Source organism: Geotrypetes seraphini, chromosome 3 (genome assembly GCF_902459505.1).
Source record: "Geotrypetes seraphini chromosome 3, aGeoSer1.1, whole genome shotgun sequence".
In the NCBI taxonomy this organism is placed as follows: Eukaryota; Metazoa; Chordata; class Amphibia; order Gymnophiona; family Dermophiidae; genus Geotrypetes; species Geotrypetes seraphini.
The window spans coordinates 371,062,077-371,076,568 of record NC_047086.1 but is presented as its reverse complement, the minus strand read 5'-3'; the positions used below and the strand labels follow the sequence as shown (position 1 = coordinate 371,076,568).

At 43.4% G+C, this 14,492-nt stretch overlaps 1 protein-coding gene across 5 annotated transcripts in view; it reads left to right on the top strand.

Annotated features, from left to right (window-relative positions):
- The window catches only part of BABAM2 (BRISC and BRCA1 A complex member 2), a 467,557-nt gene that overhangs the window by 15,856 nt on the left and 437,209 nt on the right, over window positions 1–14,492 (top strand). For all 5 annotated transcript variants that reach the window (XM_033939322.1, XM_033939323.1, XM_033939325.1 and 2 more), the window contains one exon: window positions 880–956. In XM_033939322.1, coding sequence (XP_033795213.1) covers window positions 880–956 — 77 coding nt within the window. The remainder of the gene's footprint in view (window positions 1–879; window positions 957–14,492) is intronic.

The following is a 14,492-nucleotide window of genomic DNA, read 5'->3' as shown; positions in this document are numbered from 1 at the left end:
TACCTTGGTGTTGAGGGCAGGCTCTTCTGTCCCTCCCTAGCTTCTACCATTGCTTTGGTACGTCATCTAGCATATGGAATCTGGAAGGGATGTAACAGATTAGAAGATTAGGTTTTTACCTTTGATAATCTTCTTTCTGTTAGTACCTGTAGGATTCCATATGACCCACCCTCTCTGTGTTCACTCAGTGGTTTGGACTAGCCTGCTTCTTTCTGCCTCGGTTATTCTCCTTACAGGCTTGAAGATTTTCTAGACAGTTGCCAGTTCCTGTGGGGAGTTTTCTGTGAGTATGCACATTGCCAAAGGCTCTTTCTTGCACACAACAGGTTAGATCTACATTGTTCCTCAATGTTTTTCTGAGTTGCTTTTGTGCATGTTATTACTTGTTCATATTTTGCAGAGCAGGCTAGTTCAAGAATTGTTTGTTTATGATGCTGGGGATCTTCCCCTGTACCCCCTTTTCATAGATTTGTTCAGGTATGTTACTTAGCTTTGAAACTTAACTGGATATGTTTGCTAGCTCTCAGTCTAAGGGGGTGGAGCATGTGCTCACAAAAGTGTTGAATTTCTGCAACTTCCGGATTGCGGGTTGGGATTGAACACCTAGCGTATGGAATCCTACAGGGACTAACAGAAAGAAGATTATCAAAGGTAAAAACCTAATCTTCCATTAACACTCTACTTCAGATTCAAAGCTTCAAGGAGGCCATTCCTTCATTTGCAAACTCATTTATGTCTGTCTGGGGACTGTGTGTGAAAAGACATAGTGTGTCTTGTTAGAGTTACAGGAGTAGTAGGGGATTTTATTTATGCCTAAAAGGACACCTGTGTTGACAAAATTGTTTTCTATTTTGATTTTTTTTCTTTTTTCTACCGTAGTTGTACATCCTTGACTCCTGGACCAAGCTGTGATCGGTTTAAACTGCACATTCCATATGCAGGAGAAACACTGAAATGTAAGTAAAAACTATTCATATATGCTATATAATTTTCCTGGCACAATTGCTTTTATAGCTTTCATAGGATTTAATGCTGGCATTTCAGAATAACTCTTAGTATGGCATAATCCTGCTTTGTGCACAAGGAACTGCTTTGCTGAGGATTGGGGTGAAGCTTCCATCTGTGGGATAAACTGAATGCCCAAACAAAACAAGATATGATCACTGTAAACTGAAAATCTCAACTACTGTCACCACTGTTGTTGGAGGAAATCCATACATGTTATACTTCTCTCACAATTTGTCTTGGTGACAGTGGTTGAGATTTTCAGCTTATAGTGGTTAGATCTTGTTTCGTTTGAACATTGACTGAATGCCTCATAAATAGAATTTCCTCCCTGTGGCGTTGATGAAGGAAAACTCTGGAAGAATGAAGTCAAGAGGTGATAGGCTCAGGAGTAAAAATACTTCTTTACAGAACGGATGGTAGATGCATGGAATAGGCTCCCGGTGGAGGTGGTGGAGATGAAGACTGTTTCTGAATTTAAGCATGGGACAGGCATGTGGGATCTCTTAGGGAGAAGAGGAGATAGTGGATGGTGTGGAAGGGCAGACTGGATGGACCATTTGGACTTTATCTGCCACATGTTTCTATGTTTCTGTTTCAAATGAAAGAGACTCGTCTCATGCACATTTATGCAAACAGGTATTTAAATTTCTTTATCATATCTCCCCTCTTCTACCTTTCCTCCAAAGTATATTGATCGAGATCTTTAAGTATGTCCCCATATACTTTATGATGAAAACTATATTCTGTTACATCTCTTTCAGTCTGACCCATATAGGATACAGTTCTACCTGCTGGCTTGAAAGAGCAGTATTTGTCTTCTCAGAGTTCTCGATATGCTTTTACCTGCCAAGATCTCTTCTTGTTGCTCTTCCTCATTTATTTTGCACATTGGACTTCTGGTGTGCAGAGAAGGGCCTTAGGCCCCGATATTCTAAGCTTACCATGCCATTAACGATCAAAGCTAAACCATTTCTAACCGGTTTAGCGTTGAAGTATTTTAGCTTCCAATGCACAAAATGGCTTTGTGCGGTCTTTTCCGTGCTTCATAGAATTCTCCGATAATACTATGTAAATGTAGTACAATGTGGTCATTAATATTAAAATGAGCGCTCTGGATGATGCCCAGAGATTGTCTGGTGATGCACAAAATGAAGCGCTGATGTTTAATGCTCAAAATTACCTGCAGATCTCGAGGTGCTAGTAGTGTGTTAAAAGCATGCCTCAGGTGTGTCTCATGTGCATGCATCAAAAGTGTTCATTGGCAAGTCTGGGCTGCTGATTGCGTGAGAGATGAAAATACATTTATCATACTTGATGGGGGGGGTGCCATATATTCGTGTGTTAAAAGTGCATCTCATATGCTTGTCTTAAAGGCTTGTCTCATGTGTGTTCGTTAAAAGCATATGCCAACAGGTCTGGGGCTGCCAATTGCAAGAGGTGGAAGTTCAAAATACAGGGGCAGCATATATGTCTTGCAGAAGCAATTTAGAAAAAAGCATTTGCTTATGATGTATGCCCATGAAGAGCTACAATAAGGCACGCCTACGACATAGCATTTCCTGGCGCATTTATGCCTCTTTCTGCTATTATTTCTATAGTGCTACCAGATGCACGCAGCGCAGTACAAAGTCACAAAGAGAAAGACAACAGTCCCTGCTTGAAAGAGCTTGTTTGTCACTTTCTCCAGTGACTCATCTGTGGACCTCCGCAGAGCTCATTTGCATGCAAAGTTATTGTAGCATCGCAATTTACCAGCATTACAACAGCCCACAAAATTTTAACAGTAAGCTTAGAACATCGGAGCCTTAGTTTGCAGGCATCTGTCCTTCATGAGGGTAGAAAGGGGGTTCCTGCTGTGCAGCTGAAGCCTAACTGAAGAGCTGCATTGTTTGCACAGCAAAACTAGACGATAGTTTGATGTAGAGTTACCAGATTTTCCGTTTGGAAAATCTAGACCCACCCCCCCAGGCCCGCCCAGTTTCACCCATCCCTGCCTCAGCCCCACTTCCAATCCCACCCTAGCCCCGCCCCACCTCCTACTGCCTGCTCTGGTCAAAGTGCCAGGTTTTGAAAAGCTGTCCGGACCCCCCGACATGTCCTCAAAAGGAGGACATGTCTGGGGAAATCTGGATGTCTAATAACCCTTGGTGTAGTCAGACATAGGAGTCTGACTGCCAGCCCAGTGATCAGCTTTACAGAACCATTGTGACAGTGAATTTTCTCATCCAGTTATTGTGAGAGAGCTGAAAGCAGGCAACAGCACAGATCCTGTCAAATCACCTTGAGTACACAGGAAAGACAGTCTGCGACAGGAATCAGGGGAGGTCGGAAAAGTGTTTCTGACGGTTCCCCCTCTTGAAAAATCATAAAATTGCCACTTTTCGAGTTTGGGAAGTGTGAAAAATATTGCGATTGTAGCGCAAATGTTTTGACAGCAGCCAAATGTTGGATTTTTAGCAATCTTTTTTTCTAAAGCTCCCTGCTTTTTCAAAACTGCAAATTTTGCCTAGAAACCTGCTGGGATGGTGTCCTTTGGCTGTCCTTATGTGGATTCTTGCAAGGATTGCTCAAATTTAGCATTTTTAGAGCGTTTTTGTGCCATGTGCCATTGCGTCCAGCTTAGCCTCTCCGCTGCTGAAGCAGGTGACCAAACGCTGGCGGGGCAGCCTTTGTGGCTTTCAGGATTCAGCACAGCTGGTAATTCTATCTGCCAGGCTGCGGACCCTTTGCAGCCTAAGAAATGCAAAGTTTTAGTCACCTTAGGGTGACTCTATGCCCCAGGATCAGGACACTTTTTCTGAATGTTTCTGGTCTGAATCTCAGAACCAGTGTTCTCCCCATGCGCAGTCCCAATCCACTCCATGGCATCTCTCTGTGGCATTGCTCCTTTGGACATGTTCTCAATTCACCCTGCCACTGTGCTTTCGCTGCATGACTGATCTGGGGGATCCTGATGCGGATGACTCACTTGCTGACCCCTTATTTGCAGGTGCAGTGCTTCCCGGGGCAGGAGATTGGGGACTGTGTGCTGGATCTGTGGATCCCTCTGGTGGTTTTGGAGCCTAAAAATGCTCTCATGATCCTGCACTTATTTAAGTCTGCAATGTGCCGGACCTTATTTCTGAATCTTTGCAGGAGTTCATTTTGGTCACTCAACCGACTCCATCCACTTCCTCCTGGCTTTGTGGTGTGCTTGCAGTCTGCTACCATCCCCTGGTACCATGATATGAGCATTCTGATCTCAGAGCAGATTGACTCTCTGGAGGGTGCTCTGAAAATTGCAATCAAAATACTGGTTGTTCATCTAGATAGACAACTGTCCATGTCAGCCCAAGTGGATCATGTCTTATGCAAAGGTTTCATCACATTCTGGAATCTCAGATCCATAAGAAAATACTTTGAATTGGTGCCATTCCAACTCCTAGTTCAAGCACTAGTCAGAATCATCATAGACTACTGCAAAATTGTCTGCTTAGTAGGATTAAGCAAATACTTCCGGAGACTAAGTGTTGTCCAAAACACTGCAGTGAGGCTCATCTTTAACCTGAAAAAATTTGACCTCAGAACCGCATTCTGTCAAAAATTGCATTGGCGGACGATAGAGGGACGAATGCTCTTCAAATTCAGCTGTCTCTTTTACAAAGCATTATGTGCCCGATCCACTCACTTTCAATCATTCTTCACCTTTCCCTCAGTCAAAGGCAGCATTCAGAAAAAAATCATCAACCATGGGGTGGAAGGAGATGTACACAGATGGATCAGGAATTGGTTGACGGGCAGGAAACAGAGGGTAGGAGTGAAGGGCCACTACTCAGACTGGAGGAAGGTCATGAGTGGTGTTCTGCAGGGGTCGGTGCTTGGACTGCTGCTATTCAATGTATTTATAAATGATCTAGAAACGGGGACGAAGAGCGAAGTAATAAAATTCACAGATGACACCAAGCTATTTAATGGAGCTAGGACTAAAGAGGACTGCGAAGATTTACAAAGTGACCTGAAAAAACTAGGAGAGTGGGCGACGAGAAAACAGATGAAGTTCAATGTAGAGAAATGTAAAGTCTTACACGTAGGAAACAGAAATCTGAGGTACAGCTACACGATGGGAGGGCTGTTGTTGAGTGAGAGTTCCCAAGAAAGGTACTTGGGCGTAATAGTGGACATGACAATGAAGCCGTCGGCACAATGCGCAGCGGCTGATAAGAAAGCAAATAGAATGCTAGGAATAATCAAGAAAGGTATTACAAGCAGAACGAAAGAAGTTATTCTGCCGCTGTATCGGGTAATGGTGCGCCCGCATCTGGATTACTGCGTCCAATATTGGTCGCCGTACCTAAAGAAGGATATGGCGTTACTCGAGAGGGTTCAGAAGAGAGCGACACGTTTGATAAAAGGTATGGAAAACCTTTCATACGCTGAAAGATTAGAGAGACTGGGGCTTTTTTCGCTGGAGAAGCGGAGACTTAGAGGGGATATGATAGAGACTTACAAGATCACGAAGGGCATCGAAAAAGTGGAGAGGGACAGATTCTTCAAACTTTCGACAACTACAAGAACGAGAGGGCATTCGGAAAAATTAAAAGGGGACAGATTCAGAACCAATGCTAGGAAGTTCTTCTTCACTCAACGGGTGGTGGACACCTGGAACGCGCTTCCAGAGGGAGTGATAGGGCAGGGTACGGTATTGGAGTTTAAGAAGGGATTGGACAATTTTCTGAAGGAAAAGGGGATAGAAGGGTATAGATAGAGGGCTAGTATAGAGGTCCTGGACCTGATGGGCCGCCATGTGAGCGGACAGTATTAGATTCCAAGAAGGGATTGGACAATTTTCTGAAGGAAAAGGGGATAGAAGGGTATAGATAGAGGGCTACTATACAGGTCCTGGACCTGATGGACCGCCACGTGAGTGGACTGCTGGGCATGAGAGACCTCAGGTCTGACCCAGCAGAGGCACGGTTTATGTTTTTATGTTCTAGACCAGTGGTCTCAAAATCGCAGCCCGGGGGCCACATGTGGCCTGCCAGGCACTATTTTGAGGCCCTCAGTATGTTTACAAAAGTAAAATAAAACAGTTTCTTGAACATATGTCTCTTTAGTTATAAATGAGAATATTATTATTAAGACTTAGCCAAAAGGAAAGGTTTATAAACTATAAAGAGTTTTGCCTCATGCAAAATTGTCATTTCTTTAATAAACATAGAAACATAGAAACATAGAAGATGACGGCAGAAAAGGGCCACAGCCCATCAAGTCTGCCCACTCCAACAACCCTACCCCCTTGAATTTACCCCCCTAGAGATCCCATATGTGTATCCCATTTCCTTTTAAAATCCTTCACGCTGCTGGCCTGAATCACCTGAGGTGGAAGTTCATTCCAACGATCGACCACCCTTTCGGTGAAGAAGAACTTCCTGGTGTCGCCATGAAATTTCCCACCCCTGATTTTCAGCGAATGGCCTCTTGTGGCAGAGGGGCCTTTAAAAAAGAAGATATCATCCTCCACCTCAATACGGCCGGTGATATATTTAAACGTCTCTATCATGTCTCCTCTCTCTCTACGTTCTTCAAGTGAATATAGCTGCAATTTATTCAGCCTTTCTTCATACGGGAGGTCTTTGAGTCCCGAGACCATTTTGGTGGCCATTCTTTGAACCGACTCAACTCTCAGCACATCCTTTTGATAATGTGGCCTCCAGAATTGTACACAATACTCCAGATGAGGCCTCACCATGGATCTGTACAATGGCATTATAACTTCGGGCTTCCGGCTGATAAAACTTCTTCGGATGCATCCCATCATTTGTCTTGCCTTTGATGAAGCCTTCTCCACTTGATTGGCAGTCTTCATGTCTTCGCTAATGATCACCCCCAAATCACGTTCCGCCTTGGTCCTAACTAAGGTTTCACCATTTAGTGTGTAAGTTTTGCATGGATTCCTGCTGCCGAGGTGCATGACCTTACATTTTTTAGCATTGAAGTTTAGCTGCCAAGTCGAGGACCAATGTTCCAATAGAAGACATTAACTATTTTTTTTCTGAGGCCCTCCAAGTACTTACAAATCCAAAATGTGGCCCTGCAAAGGCTTTGAGTTTGAGACCACTGTTCTAGACGAATTCAGAGACTCGGAATGGAACCAACCAGAGCATCAGCCTCTTACACACACTTTAGAAAGCTCCTAAAAACATACTTCTCTTCTAAATTCAGCAGTCCTTTCTAAGATACCTAAGATATGGTTTCCATTATTAACCGCTCTTGCCAAGCTATGTTGTAGCTCAATGACATTGTTCAGTTCTACCTCTTTGTAAATCTCTACTGCTAACTGTTCCTGACAAGTTGAGTGGTAGCCCCTGACATTAGACATGTCTACCTCTTTGTAAATCTCTGTTTGTTACCTGATTGTAAACTCCTTTGTTAACCGCCTGCCAATTTATGCTGTTGCTCGCTAACTTTGGTCAGCCTTACCTTCTTTTGTAAACCGCATAGAATCAAAAGGCTTTTGTGGTATATAAATAAAAATTAATGTTATTTGTTTGACTTAAGGGGGTACTTGGCTTGAAGAAGTTGGGAAACAGTGCTTCAGGTGTCTGGACTTCAGTTCACATGTCTGGTAGTCCCTCTAATTGTTGTCAGTGTTTCCCCATATCTGTGCTCCCTTGAGTTATGGGTCCTATGATATTCCAGGGGATTATAGGATGCCCCCAACACTACTGTTATACAACTGGCTTAAGCAAATAGCTAAAAAAATGTATTGTAGATATGAGTCCCAGGTATTCAATTGGAGCTCTGTGGTTGCTGTTACTTCCTCTCTCTGGGTTCTGTAGAACATTAGTTCTGACTACTGCCACATTGGATAGAGATTTACACTTTATTGTGGTTTGCTAGAAGCAGATGGTTTACTCCTTAGCAAACACAGTTGTACAGCCACAGTCTTATTGTCAACAGTCGCCGTAAGTGTCCTATTGCTGCTGTTACTCTCTCCTTCCTAAGCAAGGTAATGATTTTCCAACAAAAGGAGACCATTGCAGGAGTAGGTTGCAGTTCAGAATTTGGTTGTCTGATGATGCAACAGCTGTCAACTTCTTGCTTTCTCTCATGCCAGCAATTCTTTTTTAATTGCTCTCAGAATTAGAAAGCAATATGTTTTAGCCAACTATCATAAGAAAACATTTCAGCTACAACCTAGCTGGCTAGGTTACAGTTCAAAATAAATTTAAACATAGCCAATTCATATAGCCAGCTGGATTTTTGTCAGTTATAGTCACGCCTAGGTTTAGCTGGATAGGTTAGGCTGTGTTGGAAATTTGTGCCAGCCTGTAATTCTGATGAGCATCTGGGAAACATTCACAAATTGAATGGCTATACGTATGTAGCCACTTAGTAGTAGGAAATGTTAATCCTTAGTCAACTTGATGCTTTTGAATACCAGCACCTATCCTGGTGGATTGGGTTAGAAAATGGTTGAGAAGATAGTGGTAAAGAAAATGCCTCAGAGATTAATATCTGTGAAAGACATTGTGGAAGGGTTTGAAAGAAAGGTTTGCCTGTGAAACACGTGTCTAAAGTAGAATGGATATACCCTGGAGGAGTAGACAAAATAAGATGTGATCTAAAATTTAAAAAAACAAAACAAAACTTGGCAGTTAAAATTCATTGTATAAAAAGTGCAGAGTTATGTGTTTGGGATGCCAGATAGATTGGGAAATAGTGTGATATAAAAACCATGATGAGAGCCAAGAGGCTTTTGGTATGCATGAGGATTCACATGTAGTTCCAGAAGCTGTCTCAGAAAGAATAGATGTAGAGGCAGTTTAGAGAAAGGAAACCAAAATAATTTGATGTCTATATCAAAAACTGTGAGGTGGCATTGAAGGATGTAAATATATAGTATATACTCGTATGCTGGAGAGGAGAGATTATATGTTTTCCTCTTCTCTTTTCTTTCTGACATTGTAGTTCCTTCCCCCTTTTCCATCTTTGGATGTTGATACTTAATTCTCTTCTCTTATCCTATTATAGACTAAGTTGCTGAGACATCTACTTGATGGACAGGATAGAAAGTTCAGAATAAACTTGGAAAACCTTTTTCAGGAAATGGGAAGATGTACTATGGAACTAGGTGTAGAACTTGATTTTTTTGTCTGTACCCTTCTCCTCTACAGCCAACTCCTGACTCCATCCATTTTGTCTTGCTGCGCCATATGCCTGAAACAACCTGCCTGACTCAGTACGTTGGGCTTCGTCTCTGGCGGTATTCATGTCCAGGCTGAAGGCCTACTTTTTTGAAACTGTGTTTGTAAAGCACCACATTTGTTTTTGTCATTCCCTCTGTAGCCCCCTACCCTCTCTACCACTTCTCTCTTTGTATTTCCCTAAATGAGCAGCATATATTGATTCACTATTTTTGTCCAGTGGGTCTTTCTTAATTAGATTGTAGACTCTTTTGAGCTTTCATTTGGTCTAGTGTCAGCACCCAAAGGGTTCATAAAATGTTTAGTTGTAGTGGCTACAACACTCCATTCTTGCACCTTTTCTGTGTTCCCTTATCTGGATGACTGGTTAATCAAGCCCCCGACACCTGAAAAAGCTCATCTAGTCATGGATTCAACTGTAGATTTTCTAGAATTTCTCAGTTTTACAGTTATTTATGAGAAATCCCATCTCTAACCCATTCAAATTCTAGAGTTCATTGGGGCGCTTCTAGACACTATACAAGCTTATGCCTTTCTACCACAACAGAGGCTCTGATTTATAACTGCCAGAAGGTCTCCTCTCTTCAATTCATCCTACATGTCAAATGATGCATCTTCTAGGTCACATTGCATCTACGGTTCATGTCGCTCCATTTGCCCATCTACATCTCAGTGGACGCTCTTGACCCAATGGTCTCAAGCCACCGATATGCTATACCAGTGACTGCAAATGACCTTGGCACTTCATCAATCTCTTCAGTGGTGGCTGTCGCCAACAAATCTGTCCAGAGGTCTTCTCTTCATTCTGCCACATCAAAAGATATTGACAGTGGATGTCTCCATGCTCGGTTGGGGAGCCCATCTCGACAGTCTCCATACTCAAGGCAGCTGAAATTTTTAAGAGAATTCTCTCTACATCAATTTCCGCGAGCTTAAATCAATCTGCAATGCTCTGTGCTCATTCCAGGATCGTTTCCTCAAGGAGTACTAATTTGAATAGACAACCAGGTAGCCAAGTACTTTGTGAACAAACATGGAGGTGCAGGGTCTCATCCACTTTGCCAAGAAGCGATCAGAATTTGGTCCTGGGCGATTCCTTGCAACATATTACTTAAAGCGGTTTATCTCGCAGGGAAACAGAATGTCTTGGCAGACAAGTTGAGCAGACTCCTACAACCTTATGAATGTTTTATGTCAGATATTTTTGAATTGGGGGACTCCAGAAGCGGATCTCTTTACTTCTCCCCACAATCACAAACTTCCAGTCTTCTGTTCCAGAATCTACATTCCCAATCACCTGGAGTCTCATGCCTTACTTCTCGACTGGCGAGACAAATTTCTGTATGCTTTCCCTCCATTACCTCTAATCAGAAAGACTTTATTCTAACTTTGCCAAGAACAATCAACCATGATTCTCATAGTGCCCCAGTGGCTGCGTCAACTGTAGCTTTCTCTTCTCCTACAATTCAGTGTATAAGATTCCATCACACTTCAAATCTTTCCAAAGCTGCTGACACAGAATGAGAGCTCTTTTCTTCTTCCCAATCTACTGCATTTCTTTGAAGGGATGAAGGAACATGTGGATAAAGGTGAGTTGGTTGATATTGTGTATTTGGATTTTCAAAAGGCATTTGGCAAAGTACCTCATGAAAGACTTCTGAGGAAATTAGAAAATCATGGAATAGGAGGTAATGTCCTATTATGGACTAAGAACTGGTTGAAAGACAGAAAACAGAGAGTAGGTTTAAATCAGTGGTCTCAAACTCAAATCCTTTGCGTGGCCACATTTTGGATTTGTAGGTACTTGGAGGGCCGCAGAAAAAATAGTTAATGCCTTATTAAAGAAATGACAATTTTGCATGAGGTAAAACTCTGTATAGTTTATAAAACTTTCCTTTAACAGTTAAAAGGAAAGATATATAAACTATAAAGAGTTTTACCTCATGCAAAATTGTCATTTCTTTAATAAGACATTAACAATTTTTTCTGCGGCCCTCCAAGTACTCTATTTTTTTCTGCAGCACTCACATTTAAAGTTCAATATTTTTTCTTTCTCAAAACTGGCACATTTCAATCACTAAATTGAAAATAAAATCATTTTCCTACCTTTGTTTGGTAATTTCATCAGTCTCTGGTTGCACTTTATTCTTCTGACTGTGCATCCAATACTTCTTCCCTTCTTTCAGTCTCCTGTATGCTTCCTCTCCTCCAGACCTCATTCCCTCCCCCAACTTTTTCTTTCTTTCTCTGTCTGTCTTTCTCTGATTCCGTGCCCCATTTTTTGCTTTGTTTCTGGTTCCCTGTCCCCCCTCCTTCTTTCTTCCTTCCTCCGTGCCCCATTTTTTGCTTTTTTTTCTGGCTCTCTGTCTCCACCCCACCTTCTTTCTTTCTTTCTTCCTGCTCTCCCCCATGTCACCGCCGCCGCGGAATAGGCTGCTGCTGCTGCCGCTATCGGGAACAGGCCATCTCCCTGCTTCTCTTCTGCACCGGGCCGACCAACTCTTGCCGCCCGACGTCAATTCTAACGTCGGAAAGGACGTTCTGGGCAGCCAGGCAGCGATTGGCTAGCCAGAACGTCCTCTCGACGTCAGAATTGACGTCGGGCGCCAGAGTTGGTCGGCCCTGCAGGGAAGAGAACAGTGGACCGCCCCCCCTCTTGGTACGCCACTGGAGCAGCAGCGTGTCTGGCTGGCTCGTTCGTTCAAAGCTGCGGGTGGCGGCTCCTTGTGAGATCCGCGCCTGCGTCTGAAGCCTCTCTGATGTTGTGACATCAGAGAGGCTTCCGATGCAGGAGTGGATAGCGCAAGGAGCCGCCAACCCGCAGCTTTGAACGAACGAGCCGGCTGCTGCTCCAAAAGAAAGAGAATGATGCCTCCAGACCGCGGGCCGCAAATAAAACCTGGAGAGCCACATGTGGCCCGCGGGCCGCGTGTTTGAGACCGCTGGTTTAAATTAATCCCTCAGCTTAATTTCTACCCTTCTATTTGCTTTCTTAGCTGCCACTACACATTACCAGGAAAGGAATGAAAAACAAAGATGAAATTGTTATAATGCCCTTGTATAGCTCTACGGTATGGCCATACCTCGAATACTGTGTTCAATTCTGGTCACTGCATCTGAGATATAGCGGAATTAGAAAAGGTACAGAGAAGGGCGACAAAAATTATAAAAGGAATGGGACAACTTCCCTATAAGGAAAAGTTAAAGGAGCTAGGGCTCTTCTGCCTGGAGAAGAGATGGCTCAGGGGTGATATGATAGAGGTCACTGATAGAGCTGGCAAATCCCAGTGCTGCTCCTTGTGACCCTGGGCAAATCACTTAATCCTCCAGTGCCCACCACTTTGAATGTCAGCTTTGAATGCCAAAGCCACAAAAAGGCGGTATATAAGTCTCCATTCCCTTTCTATAAAATAGAGTGGACTGGAAAGGATACCATATATATTCGAATATAAGTTGATTAGAATATAGGACGAGGTACCCTTTTCTCCACAAAAAGGAAGAAAAAAAATTGACTCGAATATAAGACGTGTGTGTGGGTGTTTTAATATTCATGTGCCCTACCCCCTCCCTCCTTCCCCTGCCAGGCTCTTCACTCAGCCCCCATCACTCCCTGCCAGGCTCTGCATCCAGTTCTCCTCCCTTTCTGCCCTGCCCGGCTCTGCACCCAGCCCCCTCCCTGCCCTGTACCCTGTCCACCCTCTCTCCTGATGTCCTGCAGGCCTCCACTGGGCCTGCTGTATGACATGGTGGGCTGGAATAGGATGACTGCCAATTTTTTTTATCTCCCTCCCGCCTCCCCCATGTGTCTTTTTGAATTCTTGGTGGTCCAGCGGTATACTGGACAGGAGCGAGCTTTCCGCGCTCCTGCCTTGTGTGGAGCCTCTCCCTGAATGACCGCCTTGAGTTCTCATGGCCCAGCAGTGTACCGGGCATGAGCGACCTTTCCTTGCTCCTGCCTGGCGCCGAGCTGCTTGATGAATGGCTGCTACGAGAACTCGGGGCAGCCATTCAGTGAGTGGCTCAGCACCGGGCAAAATTGAGGAAGGGTTGCTCATGCCCGGTACACCGCTGGGCCGTGAGAACTCAAGGCGGCAATTCAGGGAGGGGCTCAGTGCAGGGCAGGAGCACAGAAAGCTTGTTCCTGCCCAATACACTGCTGGACCACCAGGGATACAAATAGATACATGGGGGGAGTTGGGAAGGAGGTAAAAAAAAAAAAAAATGTCAGAGTCGATTGGGACAGGAGACGGGTGGGATCCCTCCTGTCTTGGCAAATCCCACCAGGCATTATGGAAAGCTTGGCAGAGGCCTGCAACAAGTCTGGGAGTGAATGGTTGGGCGATAATCCAAATATAAGCTGAGTCCCCCATTTTTGGGCCCCAAAATCTCAGTTTATATTTGAGTATATACGGTAAATGTGAATAGATTGTTCACTCTTTTCAAAAATACTCGGACTAGGGGGCATGCGATGAACCTACTAAGTAGTAGATTTAAAACAAACTGGAGAAAATATTTCTTCACACAATGTGTAATTAAACTCTAGAATTCATTGCTGGAGAATGTGGTGAAATCGGTTAGCTTAGTGGGATTTTAAAAAGGTTTGGATAATTTCCTAAAAGAGAAGGCCATAGGCCATTATTCAGATGGCTTGGGGAAAATCTACTGCTTATTCCTAGGATAAACAGTATAAAATCTGTTTTACGACTTGGGATCTAGCTAGGTATGTGGGACCTGGGTTGGGAAACAGGATACTGGGCTCGTCCCACTATGGCAATTCTTATGTTCTTATTCACTGTGCATTTCTGTAGCTACTTGAATGGATTTTTAGTTGTGCCAAGAGGATTAGTTCATTGATGCATTGTTAAACACCACGTTGCTCCGTCTTGCTTTGAAGTTCCAAATGTGATACTTGAAAGGTATTAATTTAACAAATTACAGTAATTCCATAGATGGTGTAAGGGGAAAATGGAAGCAGAAATGGCATACATGGAAAGAAAAAAAGCCAAATGCTTCTTTAAACTGCTTCCAAACCTATTTTTCTATAGATGCTTCTTGATTTGGAAGTACATTGCACAGAAAAACTGTGTTGATTTTGAATGGATATGACAGCAAGCATCTGGGATGCCTTTCCGTCCTACTAAAGTACTTTAGCTTGATTTTATAGAGTGAGCTTGGCTCTGTCACTAGATTGGTCCTTATACAAACCATTTGGGAAACGCTATATGGAAGATGCAAGAGCTTTTACACTAAGTATGAAGAATTATGTTTCCTATCTGCAAAGATCCATCTGGCTGTTTT